At 32.3% G+C, this 21,200-nt stretch overlaps 11 protein-coding genes across 11 annotated transcripts; 6 read left to right on the top strand and 5 right to left on the bottom strand.

Annotated features, from left to right (window-relative positions):
- Positions 1 to 4,077: 4,077 nt before the first annotated feature.
- SEC72 (Sec63 complex subunit SEC72) lies at positions 4,078 to 4,707 on the bottom strand (the record flags this gene model as incomplete). The annotated part of the gene is made up of 1 exon (XM_020190127.1): positions 4,078 to 4,707. One exon carries the CDS (start codon positions 4,705 to 4,707, stop codon positions 4,078 to 4,080), a length of 630 nt encoding a protein of 209 aa, XP_020050882.1.
- Positions 4,708 to 6,159: 1,452 nt separating this feature from the next.
- Positions 6,160 to 6,480, top strand: ASCRUDRAFT_18667 (uncharacterized protein; the record flags this gene model as incomplete). The annotated part of the gene is made up of 1 exon (XM_020189554.1): positions 6,160 to 6,480. A coding segment is annotated over one exon (321 nt), but the record flags the coding sequence as incomplete, so codon positions are not given.
- A 754-nt stretch (positions 6,481 to 7,234) lies between these two features.
- On the top strand, positions 7,235 to 7,484 carry ASCRUDRAFT_74171 (uncharacterized protein; the record flags this gene model as incomplete). The annotated part of the gene is made up of 1 exon (XM_020192584.1): positions 7,235 to 7,484. A coding segment is annotated over exon 1 (233 nt), but the record flags the coding sequence as incomplete, so codon positions are not given.
- Positions 7,485 to 7,834: 350 nt separating this feature from the next.
- Positions 7,835 to 8,364, bottom strand: ASCRUDRAFT_74169 (uncharacterized protein). The gene has a single exon (XM_020192583.1). The coding sequence runs from the start codon at positions 8,206 to 8,208 to the stop codon at positions 7,906 to 7,908; it is 303 nt and encodes a 100-aa protein (XP_020050879.1). The 5' UTR covers positions 8,209 to 8,364; the 3' UTR covers positions 7,835 to 7,905.
- A 314-nt stretch (positions 8,365 to 8,678) lies between these two features.
- Positions 8,679 to 9,155, top strand: GIM5 (Gim5p; the record flags this gene model as incomplete). Its single annotated transcript, XM_020191331.1, has 1 exon — positions 8,679 to 9,155. One exon carries the CDS (start codon positions 8,679 to 8,681, stop codon positions 9,153 to 9,155), a length of 477 nt encoding a protein of 158 aa, XP_020050878.1.
- A 263-nt stretch (positions 9,156 to 9,418) lies between these two features.
- On the bottom strand, positions 9,419 to 12,120 carry ASCRUDRAFT_74167 (uncharacterized protein). Its single transcript, XM_020192582.1, has one exon. It carries the CDS (start codon positions 11,979 to 11,981, stop codon positions 9,498 to 9,500), a length of 2,484 nt encoding a protein of 827 aa, XP_020050877.1. The 5' UTR covers positions 11,982 to 12,120; the 3' UTR covers positions 9,419 to 9,497.
- A 941-nt stretch (positions 12,121 to 13,061) lies between these two features.
- ASCRUDRAFT_6360 (uncharacterized protein) lies at positions 13,062 to 14,513 on the top strand (the record flags this gene model as incomplete). The annotated part of the gene is made up of 2 exons (XM_020191330.1): positions 13,062 to 13,124; positions 13,293 to 14,513. 2 exons carry the CDS (start codon positions 13,062 to 13,064, stop codon positions 14,511 to 14,513), a joined length of 1,284 nt encoding a protein of 427 aa, XP_020050876.1.
- On the bottom strand, positions 14,396 to 15,770 carry ASCRUDRAFT_74165 (phosphatidylinositol-specific phospholipase C). Its single transcript, XM_020192581.1, has one exon. The coding sequence runs from the start codon at positions 15,619 to 15,621 to the stop codon at positions 14,623 to 14,625; it is 999 nt and encodes a 332-aa protein (XP_020050875.1). The 5' UTR covers positions 15,622 to 15,770; the 3' UTR covers positions 14,396 to 14,622.
- A 389-nt stretch (positions 15,771 to 16,159) lies between these two features.
- On the bottom strand, positions 16,160 to 16,675 carry ASCRUDRAFT_30298 (uncharacterized protein; the record flags this gene model as incomplete). The annotated part of the gene is made up of 1 exon (XM_020190175.1): positions 16,160 to 16,675. The coding sequence occupies one exon, from the start codon at positions 16,673 to 16,675 to the stop codon at positions 16,160 to 16,162; it is 516 nt and encodes a 171-aa protein (XP_020050874.1).
- A 565-nt stretch (positions 16,676 to 17,240) lies between these two features.
- Positions 17,241 to 18,719, top strand: PHO8 (alkaline phosphatase PHO8; the record flags this gene model as incomplete). Its single annotated transcript, XM_020191541.1, has 1 exon — positions 17,241 to 18,719. The coding sequence occupies one exon, from the start codon at positions 17,241 to 17,243 to the stop codon at positions 18,717 to 18,719; it is 1,479 nt and encodes a 492-aa protein (XP_020050873.1).
- A 590-nt stretch (positions 18,720 to 19,309) lies between these two features.
- On the top strand, positions 19,310 to 21,016 carry ASCRUDRAFT_30425 (uncharacterized protein; the record flags this gene model as incomplete). Its single annotated transcript, XM_020190185.1, has 1 exon — positions 19,310 to 21,016. A coding segment is annotated over one exon (1,707 nt), but the record flags the coding sequence as incomplete, so codon positions are not given.
- Positions 21,017 to 21,200: the final 184 nt, after the last annotated feature.

Genomic DNA, 21,200 nt, shown 5'->3' with positions numbered 1-21,200 from the left:
GATTTTGAAAGTATTGAGAGTTTTGGCAATATCAGTAATATTATGAACAATCTATTTACCAAATTGATAAAAGATAGTTTAATAATGGAAATTATATTATTGACTAAAATTAAAGATATGAAGCTGACATCTTTTATAATTTCAATTCCAATTCTCAAGAATTTAGAAGTTTTAATTAATTATGATAATAATATTTCAAAAACTGAATTTTTGAATTTTAGGAATTTAAAAATGATTGCTTTGATTAAAAGTTAAATGGTGAAATTGGAATATCTAGATAGTTTATCTAATTTGAGAAAACTGGTGTTATTTGTTGTTTCAACCCATAGAAATCAGAACTTTTAACAATTACTTAATCAGAGAGTATTAAATATACCTTCTGACAAATTGGTTATAGCGGAAGACTTTAACTATTTAATTAACTTAAGAAAATTCAATTCAAAATAAAATTCAATTCAAAATAAAATCCGCTCGTAGAAATAAGCAGATTAAGATTTCTAATTAGTTTTAAAAAGCTAGATGCTAGTTGCTGCAATATTCAACCCATTGATAGATTATTGTCTACTTTAGGTTGGCTTAAACGTTTGATATTTGGTTCAAACAATCTGGAAATGATTGAAGGTGTCATCAATCCATTAAATGTTCAGTTAAGTATTTTTGGATATTTTAACTCTGCTTTCATATCTCATTCAAAATAAAAATATCGAGAAACTAAGAAAACGAGTGACTGTATTAGAATTCCAGAAGAGAAAGCAAGAAGTAGAGCACAGTGTAAAAAGAGATAGACCAATTAAACAAAAGTAAGAAACAACGAATTTCTCAGGGGTTGCTTGCAGATTTTACCTATTTCAGAGTAATTGCTTGCCGTCTCATGAATAATGTTTTTAGTGATAACAAAGGTATGGAGGATTATACTATCTTTTTAGAAAAAGTTGTTTAAAACCGCTAAGCAAAGATAATGATGGCAACTGAATTTTCTATTTATCAAAGTTAGAGAGGTAAGTATTAAAAGCCAAATTGCATTCCTCATATGTAAATTCAATGTGTATTTATATGAATCAAATAGGATGGAAATTATCATTTTTTCTACTCTTCACTAAAAACCCGTTCAGTATTAATGACCAAAGTCAATTTATCTTTTTTTAGTATGTTTCAAATTGGTTGAGGCAAATACAAAAAGAAGAAATCACCCCTCTAATTGTATAATTGATTAAGGGAGTGATTGAAACAAAGATAAAAAACATATCTTAGAATTGTTTTATCTTCCACGTTTTTTGAATATATTTTGTTTTGAAAGTTCTACGATAAACCTGATACAAGATGTTTCTGATAATATTATCGTGGGAGTGAGTGGAAAACTTGGCTGAACTGGTTGGTGGATTTTGTTTGCTACTTCAGCTACATTCTGCAATAAGTTTTTTTGTGTGATAAACAAAATTTTATGAAGTTCAGCAGCACCAAAAGCGAAGCCCAATGATATATAGATGCGGTTATTGAATCCAAAGGCAACGGACCTCGGTTCAGCACTCAAATGCACTCCGCGGAATTTGATTACATCAAAATGCTAAGCCGAAATGCACAAAAGAGCGTTACAGTGCTGCTTTATACTTGGGGCATGTACTTATCGCCACTTGGGGAAAGTATCTCCCTACCAAGAATCTCCTCAACGTCTATTGTTTGAGCTTGCGAAGCACATGCTGATCATGCGAGCTAAATCCAAAGACGTTTGTGTTTCTCGAAGTTAATATCTCTTAATATTAACCTTATCTTTCAGTGCTGACAAAGTGACATATCTTAATAGGGTATGACCCGAAAGACGTAAGGGTCGCCGAACCGAGCTATTAAGATCTACTGTCGATGTTGTGAACGTGTAATAGAGGAATCTGAGAATTTCCTCAGAAAAGTATCTATGTGTTGGTTGTTATCAGACAAACTTATGCCTAAGTTGTGAGATGATCAACTGGGTATACGTAATTTAATATTCAATCATAATCATTTGGCTTTGATCCATTTGGTGGTTTTTTACTTTAATGTTATCAAATTCACTAAAATATACAATAGATGTCACCAAAAAACCGATTTTGTTTTGAGGCAATATCAATATAAACCAACCCGAATTAACACCGTTAATGATTGACCGGTCCTCAAATCTTTTATCCGTTTTAATTGAATTGCGTCTTATAAATCACAAAACTTAAAATTGCACTCTAAATCCCTAGTAGTAAATAAATTAAACCTTTTATGCTTTCTAGTGGAAGTTACCAACGGCTCAGCTTCAAAGTTATTCATACGAATTTCACTAGTACAGACTTATAATCCTATATAAAAGCATATATAAAGACTTTTCTAGAAAAATTTTCTTTGCTATTCCTTCTCGAACTCAATTACAATTCATAATTGGCAATTCAAAATCTATTGCAATCAAATTGCACCAATAATCTATTTACAACAATGACAGATGTTGCTAAATCATATAATCTTTATAAGGTTGAATTCTTGAGTTAAGACACTCAAGATCATATTGCATTTCTTTTAGAAGTTGCTCCAAACAAATACAACACCTTTGATGTTATTGATTCTCCTGCTGCTGGTTTTCAATTCCATTTTGCTGAAAACTTTCATTGTGAACATGATTTCACGTATATTGAAGGTTCAAAAAGATTAATTGGAAATTTTGATTATAGTGTTGAGGAGTTTACGAAAATTTTAAAAACAGTATCTCCTCCTCCAAAACAACGATTGCAAGACATTAAAAGAGGAAAGATTCTTAATTGTAGAAGTTGGTTTGCTCACGCTAAAAGGGAAATTGAAAATCATAATAAATAGTTCTGATAACTCTGAAATGTGGTAATTATAATATGCACTTGATTTCTAGTCTTGGAATAAAAATGTAGTGATTAATTCTTTTAGTGTTGTAAATTATAACATACACTCGAACAAGGCAATTGCTTTCTGTTTCACTGATTTTGATAGTCTTTCAATCAGAATCTAGAAATTTGACTCGATGAAAGATGACCAATTTGTAAACTATTAATCTCCTATATTTTATATGCTGAATGTATAGCAATCAACTTCTTTATTTTGAACATAACATAAATTGTATTTTTCTGTAATTCCTCCTTCAAAATTTAAAACTTTGATTTCATCTTTATTGTTAATCAATATGTTACTTGGTTTAAATCACCATGATAATAATTATTTTCATGTAAATCATTAACGGCATGTTTAGTTTGTTTCAGTATTTTAAACGTTTCTCTTCAAAATATTTCAACCCACTTCCAATAAGTCTTTTATTTTCATATAAAATTAAGTTCTTAAATTCAATTATATTTTCAAGCCTTACTCTAGATAAAATGTTTATTTTTCTTTCAAATTCTTAAACTACTCTTTTCTTTTTAATAATTTACAAACGATATAATTTTCTGAAACCTTCCACAATTATACTCCATAGTTTTATCACAATATTCAAAATAATCCTTACCAAATTGAGCAGTAAATATATTGCGCCTACTATTTTATGGTCTTGTGCAAAAATCCCATAGTGAATTGCTAGTTAATATTCTCATCATGAAATATGAAATATTGCTCACTATGGGAAGTTCACGTAATATAAAATTGCTCATTCATGGTACTTACTCTAACTTCCTTCCAAGAGATAAATATATAGATATATATAAAAGCCATAATAAAATAATAAGATAATACAAATAATTCCAAAGGTTTATTTTCTGACTTTTAGTGAATAAAAATATCATTTACTAATAATTTGGGAATAAACTCTGGTGAAAACAATTTGAATTAACCCAACCGTTGAAAGTTGGAAGGGATATCTCATTAAAAAATATATAGAGGAAGTAAAAGGAGAAAAAAGGTTATAAGTGCTCAACATCAAGCAACCACTTGCTGAAGCAAAAGGAAGGCTATGAAGAGCAGCCACATTTCTTTCCAGAAACACCTACATCTTTACCTGCGTTCAACAAAGTGATCCATTTAATTGCTCACTATGCTCAAAATTTTCCTAAAGTCATTTCAAAAAGAATTGGAAAAATTGAAGTTCTTATCTTTATAAATTAAAGTTCAAGAGTCTCCATTGAACTCAATTAGAGCTGCTTCAGCAATTTTCAATTGATTTTTCAACATCAGGTTATTTGGAAAAAAAGCCAAACCTCGTTCAAGATCAGCCTTACATTCATCAAGTAGACCCATTTTCAAAAAGCAAAGGGACCTCCGGGAAAAGTTTTCAAAAGTGTTTACCTGCAAATTTAACAACAAATCCGCATCTTGTTGTGCCCTAGGCCAATCATTTAGCAATATATATGAGTCGCATCTCCCATTAAGCAAATTTGTCACCTCATTAATGGTTACCTTAAAGGTTTCCCACTTGTTTCGCTTTACCGCTAGATTGAGACCCAAAGAAAACATTTTCACTGCGTCTTGAAATTTTTTCTCTTTTATAGCCTTTAGTCCGTTTGCGTGAAATTTCTTGACCATGATGGAAAGTTGAGGTGAGGGCATTGGAGATTCTGGCACATCTTGGTTCAGACTAATCAAGTTTTGAGTGAGCTCGTTGAGTTGTTTGATATCTGTTTCGAGAAGAGTCAAGTGAGCATCATCCCAAATAACATTCTCTAGATCTCTGTGGCCCGGCTTGTCTAGCTCCACCTTCTTTGTAACCGAGTTGTAAGCAATTGGTAACTCGAAATCCATTTCCTGGAGTCTGACGTTGTTCACTGGTCGTGTCTTTGTGGTGAGTGCTGTGAAAAAAATGCTTTGAACATCGGAAGCTCTCTTTTGGCTTTGCTGGCTTTTCCGCGTACTTCCCGTTTGGGATGCCGATATAAGGTCTCGGTTGCGGAAGGTTTTAATCACTAATCATTATTGCTAGCCTTCTTCCGCCACCATAACCTTTTGGCATCCTCTGCTATTTCATCATCTTACTGGTTTCAAATGGAGGCGTTGACCTCTAATCAAGTTCATGTGTTTGAACTGTTTAAAGAAATCACACAGTTTCACACCCAGGACGATTCTCAGTTTCATTTAGATTCTATCCTCAACTTATTGGCTTCCACAAATTGGGATTTGCAGCTATCCATTCAAAAATTTTACGATAACGATTTTAAAAACTTGCAAAATACCAGTCAAATCAATGATGTAGATATCCACAGCGATATTCATAGGACTACCACTCACTCCAATAGCAATCTCGGGACTTTAGACTTTATAAACACTAATTTTAATCCTCATTCGACTTCTTCTTCATCGGCTGTTGGCTCAGACAACAATAATCTTCACTCAAGAACTAATAGAAATCACAGTATTCCAATTGATAATAATCATAATAATACCAACAATAATAATAATCTTGGTTATCCTTTTTACCATCCGTTTATTGGATTAGATTCTCTTCCCAGTTTTCCCAAAGCCAACCTTATCAAAAATAATTGGAAATTAAATCTAGGTCTAAAAAATTTAAATCACACTCTTTTAATAAATAGTACTAATACTAATACTAGCACTGAAAAAGCGGATAAAAATAAGAATGACAATAACCAGATAAATGAGCTAAATTCAAATAGTAGTCAGAAAAATCACTCTCCACACAATCGAGGTTTAAATCTACTTTTAACTATTATACTTTTTATTCCAAGAACATTGATGTTTTTAATTTTCAACAAAGTAATATTATACTTTTTTCCAAATATTCAAATTGATTTTAATTTTGATTTTTTCAATACTATATCCAATTTCATTCGAAATATTTTTACTTTCAATGTCAATCTTAATTATAGTTTACCCAATAAAGATATAAATTACAAATATCATAAAATCTTAAACTCCTATTATTATCAATCCTTAAACTTAGAAACCAATTCAAAATTATTTAAATTTCCCAAATCTCCTCTATATTTAAACTATATTGATAATTCTATATTGAAAGATAATTCCATTAAATACATTGAAAACCGGTTCGATTCTGATGTTTGTGGTGATAGTGATCATTTTACCGAATCTGCACATGGAATTACCTTTCAAGATTTTCCTCCAGTCGATCTGACTCAATACACAGATTTTAAATCTCATTTACAATCTTTGTTGAATCACTCTAACATCAGCAGAACTGATAAAGAAAATTACAACACTTTAATTAGCAATTTACCTGTTTTTAATGGTGAATTTAATGAAGCTTATCAATACTCAAAATCCAACTTAAAATTTTTGTTACTAATATTATACAATAATAAATTTTATTCAAATTTATTTTTGCAAAATATTTTTTTCAAAAACTCAAATAACCTATTCAGTTTGATCCAAAATCATGGTGATAATTTTATTGTTTGGGGTGGAAATACAAACTATTTGGAATCATTTTTGATTGGTAACACATATAAAGCAAAATTTTTACCCTTTGTTGCCTTAATCGGTAATGTGTCAACATTTAATAATACATTTCCAACAATGTCTATCATTTATAAAGAAAATTTTAATTTTTTAAGTCAATTTTCAAAGAGTAACATTTATTACAACCTTGATTTGAAACAAAATTTCAACTTTCTTTCAAATCTCAATCTTAATACTGATCACGAAAATGAAATAATAACTTTATTTCATAAGAAGGAAAAATCATTAATTAAGAATTTGAAACTATTAATTACAAATTATGAGCCACAATTAATCAGTCAACAGTTTGATTTACAAGAAAAATTTTTAGAAAGAAAAATTAAACAAGAACAAGATATGGAATATAAGAAATCTTTGGAAGTGGACAAAGAAAAAAAATTATTTAAACTAAATAAAAATAAAAAGGTTGTAACTTTTTTGAATTCTATAAATTTAAAAATCCTTTACTTTAAATTTCAGTTGCTTTCAAATAAATATGTTTTGCTTTCAAATAAAGCTTCTTCAACAAATAATAAGGGCTTGAAAGAAAAAAAGGTTTTGATTAAATTTCAGTTAAATAATGGTAAAAGCATTATTAATAGTTTTTGGAAGAAAGACAAAATTGAAAAAATATTTCAGTTCATTGAATCCAAAATCATTTTACGTGAAATATTGAGTCACAACGACTACGACGAGACCGACGAAAACATTAAGCTAATCATTGAAAACATTGAAGAAAACATTAAAACATTATTTATTCAAAGAGACATTGAAATATTGTCTAAATATTATCAAAATCTAAACGATAATAATGGCAATGAGGAAAATTATCAAAAGGTTGTTCAGCAATTAACAAATGAGAATTTGAAAAAAATGGTTTCAAATTATAGTCATGATTATTATATTGAACTAAAATCATTTCCAAAATTTGAATTAAAATTTGAGAAGGACATTAATGGAGAGAAGGCAATTGGAGATTTTGAAGAGCTTCAAAGAAATTGTAATTTACTAGTTGAATACAAAAATGAATTTGATGACGAAATAGATATTGTTTTGGATAACTTTTTTAATGGAAGTGATGAAAAAGCAAAAGACGCCGAAAATAAAAACGAGAAACTAATCAACAATAAAGAAGTTTTATATGAAGATGTCGATGATTTAACATTCAATAAAATCGATCAATTGCTTGAAGACATAGAAAACGGTAACTGAATATAAAGCAAAAATAAAAGCAAAAATATCTCCCCTCCCGATAACAACTTGAAGCTGAAAAATAATTTTATAGGGTGCAAAGCTACTAATTAGATAATTCCATATCGTAACAGAAGGTAGAAGTTAATTCAGTTTGTCTAGTAAAGTAATATATAGGTTTGAAACGATCCATTTAAAAATAATTGAGTTTTAATACGAGTATAGGAATTGATAAACAATAGGCTATAATTACTTACGGTCGATAAAATAAAAGCATTTTTTTATTAGGTAGCTAATTTATAAATAAAAAATAAAAATATCAGTATATAGATATATTTATAAAAGAAAAGCTGAACCGATAGCAAGGGCAACACCAAAAACACCATTATAGTTTACGTTGATCAATTCATTGGCTCCATTACTTGAAGTGGTATCGTTTGACTTGTTCTTCAAAATGTTAATAGCATGACCTTGAGAACGGAGTAGTTGATCATCAACAGCAGTATCATCAAGAGATAAGTCAGATGTATCTGTGTTTTTAACTTGAGCTTGATCGTTGTCTAAAACTGCTTGATTGTCAACAGCATAATTCAATAAATTGGAAGCAAGATAGGCTTGAATAAATTGTTGAATTTGCATTTTGGTAATTTTGATTTGAGAGCTAGGAGGTTAATCAAAGAAGAAAAATAAGTTGCAAGGAGCAGATATTATATAGGTAGCAGTAGAATCAATCAATTGAAGACAAATTAAAAGTAATAAGGGAAAAAGAGCAAACAGAACAAGCTGAGGAAAAGCAGCAGATTCTCCTTTTCAATACTGAGTCTGTCAATTTTCCACTTGCTCTCGAAAAGCACAAAATGACTGCCTGGGCCATTTTCCCAAAGCGGGAATGCAGACTTGCCTGATTGGGCGCGATGGAGCGCGCTTCCACATTGGGAAAAATATCACAATCCCTGCTTTACGGGGTACGATGACAAAGTAGTCATGTGGTCCGTTTGCGGCGGCTTTTCTGAAAGAGGAAGGCGCTGCTTGTGGGAGCGAAAATGGAGGAAAGAAGCAGAGGCAGCTTTTGCAGCACAAGCAGCAACTTCCTCACAGACCACCACCGAATGGCCACTCCCACAACTAAGATAGATATCACCAAGCTTCCTTCTGAACAGATAATCCAATTGAAGAATCAGGTTCAGGAGGAGTTGAATCATTTCACTTCTTCTTTGCAGGCACTTACCACTGCTCAGACCAAGTTCAAAGATTGCATTGATAATATTAATGAGATAGCTTCTTCTTCTTCATCTTCTGAAAAGAAGGAGATTATGGTTCCCTTGACCGGTTCATTGTATGTTCCAGGCTTTATTAAAAGCGAGAACAAATTTTTATGCGACATTGGGACTGGATATTTTGTTGAAAAGGATTCTAAAAATGCTAAAATATTGTTTCAAAGTAAGATCGACAAGTTGACCAAAGATAATGAAAAATTAACTGAGATACTTCAGTCAAAAGCTGATACTTTGAATTCCATCAACAACGTTTTGAGGTCAAAATTCAAAGAACAAGACGCTGCATATCAAGCAAAAGCAAATAAATAGTCATTTGATTCAATATATTTAATTATATATTTAATCAACACCAATTAAATACAAAACTAAAAAATTGAATTTTTACTAAAAACTTAATTAAGAATATATAGAACTATATGAATATGTAGCTAGTCATCATTAAATGTCATAAACCGAGTAATTTCAATTAATTACAAACTTCCAAAATAAAGCAGTTGATGAAATAATTAAAACCAAAACCAAAACAAGAAAGCCAAAAAAAAAAAAATTGAAAAAAAAAAGGAAAAAAATTGAAAACATTAAAATCTAAATACAATTTATGATGCAAGTCACAAAGTAAAAAAATATATCTTGAAACAAGAAATGAAGTGATTAACCAACTAAACCTTCTTGTAAAACAACCAATTCTTTACAAAACCCAATAGTATGGAATAAATCATTTTTGTTGTAATCAAATTTGTTTCCAAATTGCTCAGGTTCTTGAGTGTCCAAGTCAATTTCTTGAAGATCATTGCAAATATCTTCTTGCTTTTTACTTTTGAAAAATCTAAAAGCATTTGATCCCCTTCTTTTGCGTTGTGTTTTGTCTTTACTTTTATTTTTATTTTTATTTTTATCTTTATCTTTATTACCATTTGTATTATTATTGTTTTTATCATTTTCATTGAATATTTTAAATTCTTTATTTAACTCAAAATTATAATCATTGAGAAATTTCAATTGGCCCTTTCTAAAGGACTTGATGAATTTACAAACATCTGAGTTAAGAACAAATAGAATATTGAAATTATCTTTGATTTCATTTATATTTCTTCTTTTTTCATCCATTTGAGTGTCCTCAATATTTGAAAAAGTGCTTTTGCTATTTGTGTTGTTCATTTTAATTAAGTTGACACCACATTTTGTTAATTCGTTGTTGTTTAATTGATCGAACTGATTTAGTTTATTTAAATCTGAATTTCTTATTTGACTGTTGTTATTATCATTACTATCTAGGTTGTTGTTATTATATTCATTAATGAAATAGGATCTGCATGATATGACAACTTTTTTACCAATCCAACTCTCTCTCTTTTTTAAAGATCTGATGCATTTATAAGAGTAAATTAGATCAATTAGGTCGTTTTTATTTATAAATAATTCGTCGTTGATGTTAACGTTTAGGCAGGTGTTTGTAAAGCATTCTGGTTCAAATAAATTATTTATGATCAAGTTATCGTTATAGTCATCATTACGGTTGACAAGAGTTGGAGAATTTGTGGGTTGGTTTTTCTTTTTAGTGGGTTTGAAGTCGTCATCATTTTCACTATCAAGATCAAGAGGAAAGGCATTATTAGAGTTGAAATTGTAGTTAGTAGGAAAGATATCAAGATCATTCAAAGGGTAAGGTTCACTGAGATTTGTATTTGTTGAATCTATTGAATGGATCAAGCTTAAAGAGGAAAACTCGTCAGATTGTGTCAAGTTTTGGGAATCAGTGGTTGAAAGACTAAGAGACCTATTTAAAGAAGGTTGGTTGCTGGGGGTGGATTCTGGAACTGAGTGGAGTAGATTGTGGTAATTTTGGATTGAGAAGTTTTCCACAAAGTCCATGTCGTAAAGGTAGTTAATTGATAAGAGATGCTTATTTCTTTGAAAGTAGAAGGATTGAAACTTGTTATTGTCGAATTTATTGTTTGAGTTGTTAGAAGAAGTGGAGGAAAAAGCGTTTTTAGCGAGGTAATTTGTATAGAAATTTTGGAAACTTTCATAGTCATCAACGGATGAAGATTGTGTGTTTGATCTGTGATGGGAAGTTATTGGATCTGGATTGGAAGTGGAAGTGGAAGTGGAAGTGGAAGTGGCATTGGTGTTAGCATTGGTGTTCGAATTGCTGTTAGCATTGGTGTTAGCAATGATGTAATGTCTTCTTGGAATGTTATTTTCTTTTATTAGAGATCTTCTGTCTATAGTTTGAGAGAGATCTATGCCCCAGTTGATTGAGTAGTACCAGTTAATTTGTAGTCTGAGGTTGATAAACTTGACTAAAATTTGATGTAGTTCTATTCTCAATCTTAGGACAAAGTTTTTGTCTTTGATATCGTTTGCTTTGCCGATTAGGCAATTTTGAAGAGAATAGGAATGTTTTGGAAAGGGATCTACTAACGAGTAAAACAAATCAATTGAAAGGGGGTCATTATTGTTGTTATCAATGTTGTTATCAATGTTGTTGTTAATGTTATTGTCAATGTTACTGTTACTGTTAATGTTATTGTTGATATGGTAATTTGAGTTTGATAATAAGATTGATAGTAAAGATATTTGATTAGGGTCTAGTTTAAATTCTTGAAGAGATTGTGATAGATTGAAGTTGAATTGGTTATTTTGTTTGCTGAGTACGCTTGAAGAGGAAGAAAAAGAAACAGAAGAAGCAGCGGAAGAAGAAGTGAAAGGATTGAAATTTAGAAAGGAGGATCTTGAAGAGTTTTCATACTGAGACAATTTTTTATTGATTTTTTTGAATTTTTTATTGAGAGTAGGGAGTCTATTCTGATCTAACTTGCTGAAGAGATATAGCAAAAAGTTGATTATGGTCTTATCAGTAAAGGAATAAAAATTTAGCTGGGTGGAATTCAAGTGTAATAAATAAGGTTTCCAGGCATAACTAAATTTTTCAATATCATAAGGTGTATAAAACTCAGTTTTCTTGAAAACAATGGTGTAATTGGAGATGGAAGAGGTGTATTGGGGTAGAAGGTCGTCGTCTGGAATTCCAGTTGAGGCAGACGATGCTGGGGCAGTTGCTGCAAAGTAGGACGGAAGATCAGCATCTGGGGCGGAAGCGTAGGACGTAAGTGCTGTATCTGGGGAAAGCATTTGGAAAACGAAGAGCAGGATATATTAGAATACAGTATAGTACAGTAAGAACACGAAGAAAGAGTAGTGTATGAAGAGCAGAAGAGCAGAAGAACAGAAGAACAGAAGAACAGGCAAGCCAAACAAGATCGAGTAGTGAGGTAAAAGGAGAAAGGGTATTGGAGGAGGGAAACACAGATTATATATCAGTCGTCCTGGTAGAAAGCGAGGAATCATTACTTTGCTCTACTCGACCTATCAGGCTCAGTTAACGCAGTGAACTTAGAGAAGTTAGCACGGTTCAGGCCCTAAACTCAGGAAACTTATTAATCATTAATAATAACCTGAGAAGAAAACGAGATCTGGAACTGGAGCTGGAGCCAGATCAGATCTGCTCGGTGGTCGTATTGCCTGGTGGATTAGGTTGGGTAGAAAACATCAGCTAGGCTGCGATATCAGCGCCGGCGTTGATTAGCCCAGGCTTTTCATCTCCAGCAACAAGTGCTCCAGATCCAATTACCACATCCAAACCCTAATCAGGTCTAATCCAAACCCTAATCCCATCGTTGCACGCGCAACTCTCTTCTGCGCAGGCGAAGCTTATTTAACCTTTTTTAGAGTCCTGTCCTCCCGCTAGCGCAGTTCCGGCCGCCACCGGTCTGTCACCTCATCCGTTTACACTCCGCGCGCAGTCATTTTATCGACTTACCAGGGCAGACCTGTGTCCTGTCCCGTTGTTGCCATCCTCGCTTTACGTAAACTAGCACGTGTATTCCCTGCACTTTCAGCACACTTATTGCCGAGCGGCGTTGTCCACATCTGCCGCACTCAAGCAGATTCCCTGTGCCACTGCGACTGTGCTGCTTCAGGCGTCTGGATAAGGCCCGTGAGGATCCTCCCCAGAGCGGGGTGCGTCGGCCGCGCATGCTCTCTAACGCATGTTTCGCTACCATGACATCACATCCGCAGTGGCTGACGTGCACAATACAACACCACAGAAGAGGTTCAGTAAAGAGCGCTTCCACTGCTCATGCTGCCTTTGGTGGATCTGCTTCCTCTGCTTCCTCTGCTTCCTCTGCTTCCTCTACTTCTGCTTTCACAATGATATTTGACTGGGCCACGCCGGAGAGTGCTGCGACTGATGCTGATCGTTTTGTTACCCAAGTATGTGAATCTGCAAAAGTAAACACATCCAGTAAACTGCATCCAAACATAAACAATAACAAGGGGAGCAGGAGAAAAAGGAGAACATCACTCACAATAGCAAAACAACCAAAGCAAACTTCTTTTTAGTCAATTGATACTAACTTTTTCTTCTCTCATTTCTAAAAGGCTGAAGCATTATTGTTTCACAATTCTTCATCTGTATCGCAATTCTTCAGGCTGTTTATATTAGATCAGTTTGATGCAATTGCTTTCATCAACAAAAATAATTTAAATCTCTCCAACAGCAGCAATAATGTTAATGATCAAGATCAACTGAATAATCAATTACCAACTGAAACACAAAATGATATTAAAAATGAAGATCAGAATGAGGATGATATCAAAATTCTAAATTTAAATAAAATAAAAACAATATCCAGTGATCAATTCGATTTGGTAATAGATTATTACTTAAACGCTGCAAATCTTTATTACTCAATTGAAAGCCATTTATTATCCGCTATTAATTTCGAAAAAATTGCAATTTTGCTATCTAACATCAACCTCATCATTTCTAATAATAATACTAACAACCAAACTTTACATTATTTAGATAATTTAGATTTAAATCTACAAATCCTATCTCATCTTCAAAATGCTTTAAACTCTTATAATTTATCAAACGCCTATCCAGACTCAATAAGAACTCTAAAAAAAATCATCAAAATTTATCAATCTTTCAATCACAACCTTAATCAGAAAAATAATAAAAATCTATTCAATAAAAATACAAATCTAATAGCAGGCTATAATTATCAAATAGCTCAACTCTACCACTTGAATCTAAAATCTTATCAATTAGCAATCTCTTATTACACCATCTCTCTAGACATTTACCTAAATTTATTCAATTCAACTTCAAATTTCAATCAAACTTCTAAAATTATCTCATCTTATGATAATATTTCCTCCTCCTACATCAATTTAAACGACTTTTTAAACTCCGCAATCAACTACAAAAAATTAATCATCTTCTTGACAAACAATTTCAACTCCTTTCAATTGAAAAACACTCACTCCAATCAATTAAACTTATCGGTTTACTTTCTTAAAACCTCTTTATCCTTTCTAGCATCTGATGACTTGGTCGAATCAAAAAAGTTATTAAACCAATTTTGCCACTTTAACCCAGACTTTTTAACCTCAATCGAATTCAAACTAATTAATGATATTTTCATATCAATAAATTTAAATGACTTGAACTACTACTTAAATTCTCTACACTCTTTCAACAATTCTGTCTCAACTAAAAATTATTTAAATGACAAATTGTTTCTAAAAATTCTATTGAAAATCAAATCTCTAATTACCACTGATAATTTATCAGATGATGAAAATATTTTATAATCATTTATTTCATTTCATTTTGTTTCATTCTTATTATTTGCTAAATAAATCGCTACTATACTCTAACTCAATCTCATTTTCTCATTTTCTCATTTTCTCATTTTCTCATTTAAAAATTTTTATTAACCAATTCTTTCACATATTTCCAATTGTTTTTACCAACATAATCTAAGATAACAACTCCATTCCCTTTGCTAAATGATTCAGATAAATTATTCTTGACCAAAATATCATTAATCTTATTAGGCCAAAGATCTTGATTGAAAAAATTTGACGCAGAACAGAAATTTAAAAATAATTTGGGTGGATTCGAATCTGATCTTTGATATTCAGCTGACCTTTTACAATGGTCTTTAATATAATTGATTTTAGTACCAATTGATTTTACTTCCTTGATCTCACAGAAATCTTGAACTCGAACTTTGTCACGGTTATCATCAATTGTATTATACGACCAAAAGCTGGCGTTAATACCAAGATTGTTATCGCCACCAATTTTCTGTTTAAATTCATTGTTGCGAAGTCCAAATCTCCTCAAGAGAATAATCTTTCCTCTGCAATCATTCAATTTTGGAATCGAGTTGTTTAAATACCAATATTTCTTGAATGATCCATTATTTTTGTTAATATAACGGTTATAAATGACTTTGGGAAACTCATCGTTGTCATTGTTCCATTCGCCTTGTCCTTCTTGTTTAAGTGATAAGATAACGGTTTCAGATGGGTTTGAATCAAGAAATTTGTATGTTTGATTCAAAACCTCGTCAAATCGAACATTACCACCCAACTTGACAGGGAATTTTCCATGAATAACCACTAAATCATCATTTTTATTTTGTTTGTTATTTTGGGGAATTTTAATGTTGCCAAAGAGAGAAGTTGGAAGAGCATTTGTTATGGTTGTTGTGATATCCGAACTAAGATTTCTAGATAATCTAACATCTAAAAAACGAACACCATTGTTTAGTTGATCAGAGATATTTTTGTCTTGACACTGAACAGAAGGTAGAGCATTATGGCAAGCAGCAGAGTTATGAGTACCAGGAATCGATAATTTTGATACCAAATTGTCACCATTGACTTCTTTCATCCATTGATTGTACTGCATTTTGAAGAAAAAACAAATAAAAACGGTATAATAGTGTTAACTAAATTGCTCAATAACTAGAGTGGTTAGCGTGAATTTTACACTTAAATATAGAATAAAAAGTACAAGCCACCTGAAGGAATGTTTTCAAGTAAAAATGGAAAATTTGGTAAAAAAGACCAAAAACTAATATGTGGAAAAAAGGTAATGGAATATGGAAAAGCTGAATTTCAAAAGGATGAAACAATTGATTATATATGAAGGCATTTTTGAACAATTATATTAAGAGCAATCGATAATTTCAATAGGTTTCTTTTACAAATTTCATTTGCAATAGTGGAAAGTATGATGTTGAATAAATTTTAAGAAAGGTGTACTGAAATTTGATATACACAGTAAAAGGGTTCCAGAGAGCAGTTGGGGTCTGTGATTGGCCGAGGGTTGCTGCGTGGGCACTTGCAGAAACGGGAGAAACAAGGATTGCCTGGGGGCATTAGTATGGGATGTGTATTCAACAAACGGGAGAAGGAGAAAAAGAAGTATATACATGAAAGAAGAATCAGTATTTCCTGCCCTTAACTCTGATAAAGTCCCATTTTACGTTGGTGATGGAGACTTCATTAGAAGAGTTATCGTCGTAGTCATACCATTCATCGTCAGCTAGGTCTATCTCGTCGAAAGTGGTGCTCGAGTCAAGTCCAGAGCATGTAAAATAGCCATTTGCAGGAATGAACTGGATGATTTCGCAGCCTCTTGAGTTAATGTCCAAAAAGGGGATCTGTTTGTGCCTTTGAGAGTCATCGTTAGTGAGTTTCAAGTTGGTGGGAGTGATGGAGATGTTCTTCGTCCCTCGTGAGCCGCAAAATGAGCACTTGAAAACCAAGGAAGCAGAGCCTCTAGAACCAGAAATGTCGTGAGCCTCGAAGGTGTTGATGGTGATTTCCTTGCCATGGACCTCCTGGCAGGTGGTGCACTTGACCCTGAAGGTAAACTCAAAGGGAGCCTCAGGAGTGTTAAGAGGCATCATGTCTGTGACGTTGTCCAAGTCTGCAGACACAACGAGGGAGTAGCTCATAGTGGTGCTGTTTCTGCTGCCTCTGCTGCCTCTGCTGCGTTTGCCCCCAAACTTATCTCCGTGGTGGTTGTCGCACGTGCGCACGCCGGGCTCGCAATGCAGATTTAGGTTGGAGCTTCACTTATCTTATCTGTGTTTCTCTTCCCTCTTTCTTTTTTACCTTCTCTTTTTGTTTTCCTTCTTCTGTTGCTCACCACTGTACTTCTGAACAAGCTCTTCCTTCTGCTTGTTCTATCTACTGCTCACTCTCTTTGTCCTCACCATGGAGTTCCATAATCCTGCTTGCGATTATCCTTCCTACTCTTACTCATCCATCCATGAGGCTACTCCCCCAACAAAAAATGAGTCCTCTTCCTTTGATTCCCACAGCTTCTCTTCATTCCCTTCTCCTACTTCCATTACCTCTCCTTCTAAATCCTCAAAGAAACATAAAATCATGAAACACATTTTCTCCTTCATTTTCTTTTCCACTTTGATTTATTTCTACTACGCTGTTAGTGGTAACTCCTTGCCCTCTTCCAACCCTATATCCAAAATTTCCTCATCAAAAAAAAATGTTATATTTATGGTCTCTGATGGTATGGGTCCAGCTTCTCTATCACTTACAAGGTCCTTTAGACAATTTAGAGACAATCTAAACTACGACGATATTCTATTGCTAGATAAACATCAAATTGGTGTCTCCAGAACAAGATCAAACAACTCCTTAGTAACAGATTCTGCTGCTGGTGCTGATGTCTTTTCTTGTGGCTTGAAATCTTATAATGGTGCCATTGGTGTTGATCCTTTTAAAAACCCATGTGGCACTGTTTTAGAAGCTGCCAAATTAGATGGTTATAAAACAGGTTTGGTTGTTACCACTAGAATAACTGATGCTACCCCTGCTGCCTTTTCCGCTCATGTTGACTACAGATTTCAAGAAGATCAAATCGCCGAACACCAACTCGGGTATTATCCTCTTGGTAGAGTGGTTGATTTGATTATCGGTGGTGGAAGATGTCACTTTTACCCAAGAAACACTCACACTCCTTTTAATGATGGTTTTGGTGATGCTGGTTGCAGAGCTGATAATAGAAATTTAATTCAAGAAGCCATCAATGATGGTTGGTCGTATGTTGGAGACCGTGCTGGTTTTGATTCCTTACAAGATGGAAACAATGTCACCTTCCCCCTCTTGGCCCTTTTAGCTGATACTGACATTCCTTACGACATTGATAGAAATTCATCAATTCACCCTTCTTTAGCTGAACAAACTCTCACTGCTTTAACCGCTTTGGAAAATGCTACAAAAGACTCAGATAAAGGCTTTTTCATTTTAATTGAAGGTTCAAGAATTGATCATGCTGGCCATGATAATGATCCCGCTGCTCAAGTTAGAGAAGTATTAGCCTATGACGATGCCTTTAAAGTCGCCAAAGATTTCGCTGATAACTCTGACGTTGAAACCATCATCTTAAGTACCTCTGATCATGAAACAGGCGGTTTAGCAACAACAAGACAAGTCTCTCCATCATATCCTGACTATCTCTGGTACCCTGAAGTTCTATTAAACGCTTCTCACTCTGGTGAATACACTTCCGCTCATTTAAGGGAATCCAGCTTAAAACTATCTAACTTGGAAGATTTGAAAAATTTCGTTGTCAATGAAATTCTTCACAAGGACTTGGGTATCAAAAACCCATCTAATGAAGAAATTAACTATCTAATAAAACACGCCACTACCGCAAGATACTTTTTAAATAACATGGTCTCCTTCAGATCTCAAACTGGTTGGTCAACCCATGGTCATTCTGCTGTTGATGTTAACGTTTATGGCTACTCAAATACTGATAGCGGCTTAATCAAAATTTATAATGCTTTAGCTGGTAATCACGAAAATACAGAAATCGGTCAGTTTATGGCTAATTATCTTGAATTAGACTTGAGTTCTGTTACTCAAAAAATTAAAGACACTGTCCATTCCCCAAGAATCAAACAGGACGAACTTTCTTTAGATTCTGATGATACATTGATTGATAATCATGAACATCACCATGTTTATTAATTAAAAAACTATTATATCTTAATAGTAAAATATAGTAATTACTAATGTGATTAGATAAAGAATCATTTTACATTTATTTCTTAGTTTTATTTGGTTTTGTTTATCTTGGTTTTGTTTCTCTTTTTGGATAAAACTTTTGGTTTCTCTTCAATCCTTTTCAACTCTTATATCTTATTTATTAGATCTTTAATTCTATTAACTATGAATATATATATTCACATTTTTATGACTTCTTCCCTTTTTGACATATCTTTAAACTCTTTTTAGCATTGTTATCTCAAATATACAGATTTCCATCCATACAATCTCTTTTCTTCTCTAAACTAAAACGCTTCACAAATTATCACCCTTGAATATCCTTTTTAAAATCCTCATTTATGTGTCACGTGATAAGAAACTCAGACCTTTTTCCCATTTTTTTTAGTGAAATTTTTCATTGTGATTTGTGAAAGAAATCAGTTTTTGTCTTTGCTCAGAGCTGCTCATTGATAGAATTAATATCTCTACAACTTGTTTGGCTTTGATCTGATTGCATTTTATTAGCATCCTATTGAATTTAGTTTTGGGCTTTATATCTATTTGTATCTCCAGCCTCAAAAATGGATCCATCTTCTACCACCATTCCTGACGTGGTGAAAGAATTCATTCAATATTTCTATAAGTGCTACTTGGAAGATAATGTCTATGAATTACATGGCTGTTACGAAAATACTTTCAACAAATTGACTGAAAAATTTTATAAAAATGAAACCTGGCCAGATCCAATTAAGGAGGTCGCTCCTTTAGTTAACAATGATCAAGTTTTTTTGGTTTTATATTCCGAGGTTTATTACAGACACATTTATGCTAAATTGAATCCAACTTTACAACAAAGATGCGACTCCTACAGCAACTATTGTAATTTGTTCAATTTAATTCTCAACAATGATGGCGGTCCTGTTACCTTTGAATTGCCAAATAAATGGCTATGGGAGATCATTGATGAATTCATTTACCAGTTCATTCAATTCACTCTCTATAGAACTAAATTGGCCTATAAGTTTAAAATGAGCGAACAAGATATTAATGAATTAAACTACTTACAGGAACACAATGAAGTTTGGAATGCTTACTCTGTTTTAAATGCTTTATATTCTTTGATTGGCCGTTCAAAAATTAAAGAACAGTTGCAAGCTCAAAAAAAGGGTTTCACCCAACAACAGATCAACGAGATTGCTGGAGAATATGGTAATTTACCATTGTATAAAAATTTGGGTTATTTTTCCATCATAGGTCTATTAAGAATTCACACTGTTTTAGGTGATTTCACTTTAGCTTTAAAGACAATGGAAGATATTGAATTAAATAAAAAGGCTTTTTTAACTAGAATACCTGGTTGCCATTTTACAACTTATTACTATGTCGGCTGCTGTTATTTAATGATGCATAGATATTCTGATGCTATTAAAATCTTTTCTCATATTTTGCTTTTTATCTCTAGAACTAAAAATATTAACAAATCTGGTCAATATGATGCAATCACCAAAAGATCCGAACAAATGTATGCATTATTGACAATTTGTATTGGCTTATCTCCTACAAGAATTGATGATATTCTACATCAACATATAAAACAAAAGTTTGGTGAACAATTATCCCAAATATTGAAAACTAATGACTTCAACAAAACTGTACAAGTTTATGAAGAATTATTCAAATTTGGGTTCCCAAGATTTATTTCAATTTCTTTCCCAAATTTCACTAACCCTCAATTGAACACTGATGCATTGGCTTTACACTTAAAAGTATTTATGATCAAAGTTACAAACTCTGTTTTCAATAATTTATTGAGAACCTATTTAAGTTTATATTCAACGATGGAATTGAAAAAGTTGTTGAACTTTTTAGTTTCTGATAAGGATATCAAAATTGATAACTTGGATCAATTGAGATCAATTTTATTATCTTTTAAATTAAATAACCGCCAAGTCAGATGGGTAGATCATGAATCGTCATCTGCTCAAAACAATGAAAATTTGGAAAACACTTTATTAGAGGGATCAATTTCAAATGTTAATGATTTTGATATTAACTTGAAAAATGATAATTTGATTTCTATTATTGAATTAAAAGTTGCTAGAAAATTTTCTGATTGGTTTATTAGAAACACTCTTAAGAATTATCAAGTTCAAGATACCATTGCAAATGCTGATAAGCTTCTTGAAGAAAATTCTCAAACTTATCAAAATAATAACACTAATTCAAGTTTTAATTCTAATTCAAATAAGCAACAAAAAAATAGAAAAAACAAAAATTAAAGATAATTTCTTGCTGAAATTTTTAATTCTTTGTTTTTTATTTTTTTTTCTATAAAGTATTTTTTTTTTTATTTTAATATTTTCAAACTTTTACTTTTATAATTTTATATGTTTTTTTTACAGTTAGTTATTTAAAAATTAATAAATACGCATAAACTGAAGAAAACAAATTGATCAAATGAAT

The sequence above is a fragment of the Ascoidea rubescens genome (genome assembly GCF_001661345.1).
Source record: "Ascoidea rubescens DSM 1968 unplaced genomic scaffold ASCRUscaffold_1, whole genome shotgun sequence".
Classification (NCBI taxonomy): Eukaryota; Fungi; Ascomycota; class Saccharomycetes; order Ascoideales; family Ascoideaceae; genus Ascoidea; species Ascoidea rubescens.
This window is presented reverse-complemented; position numbering and strand designations above follow the sequence as displayed.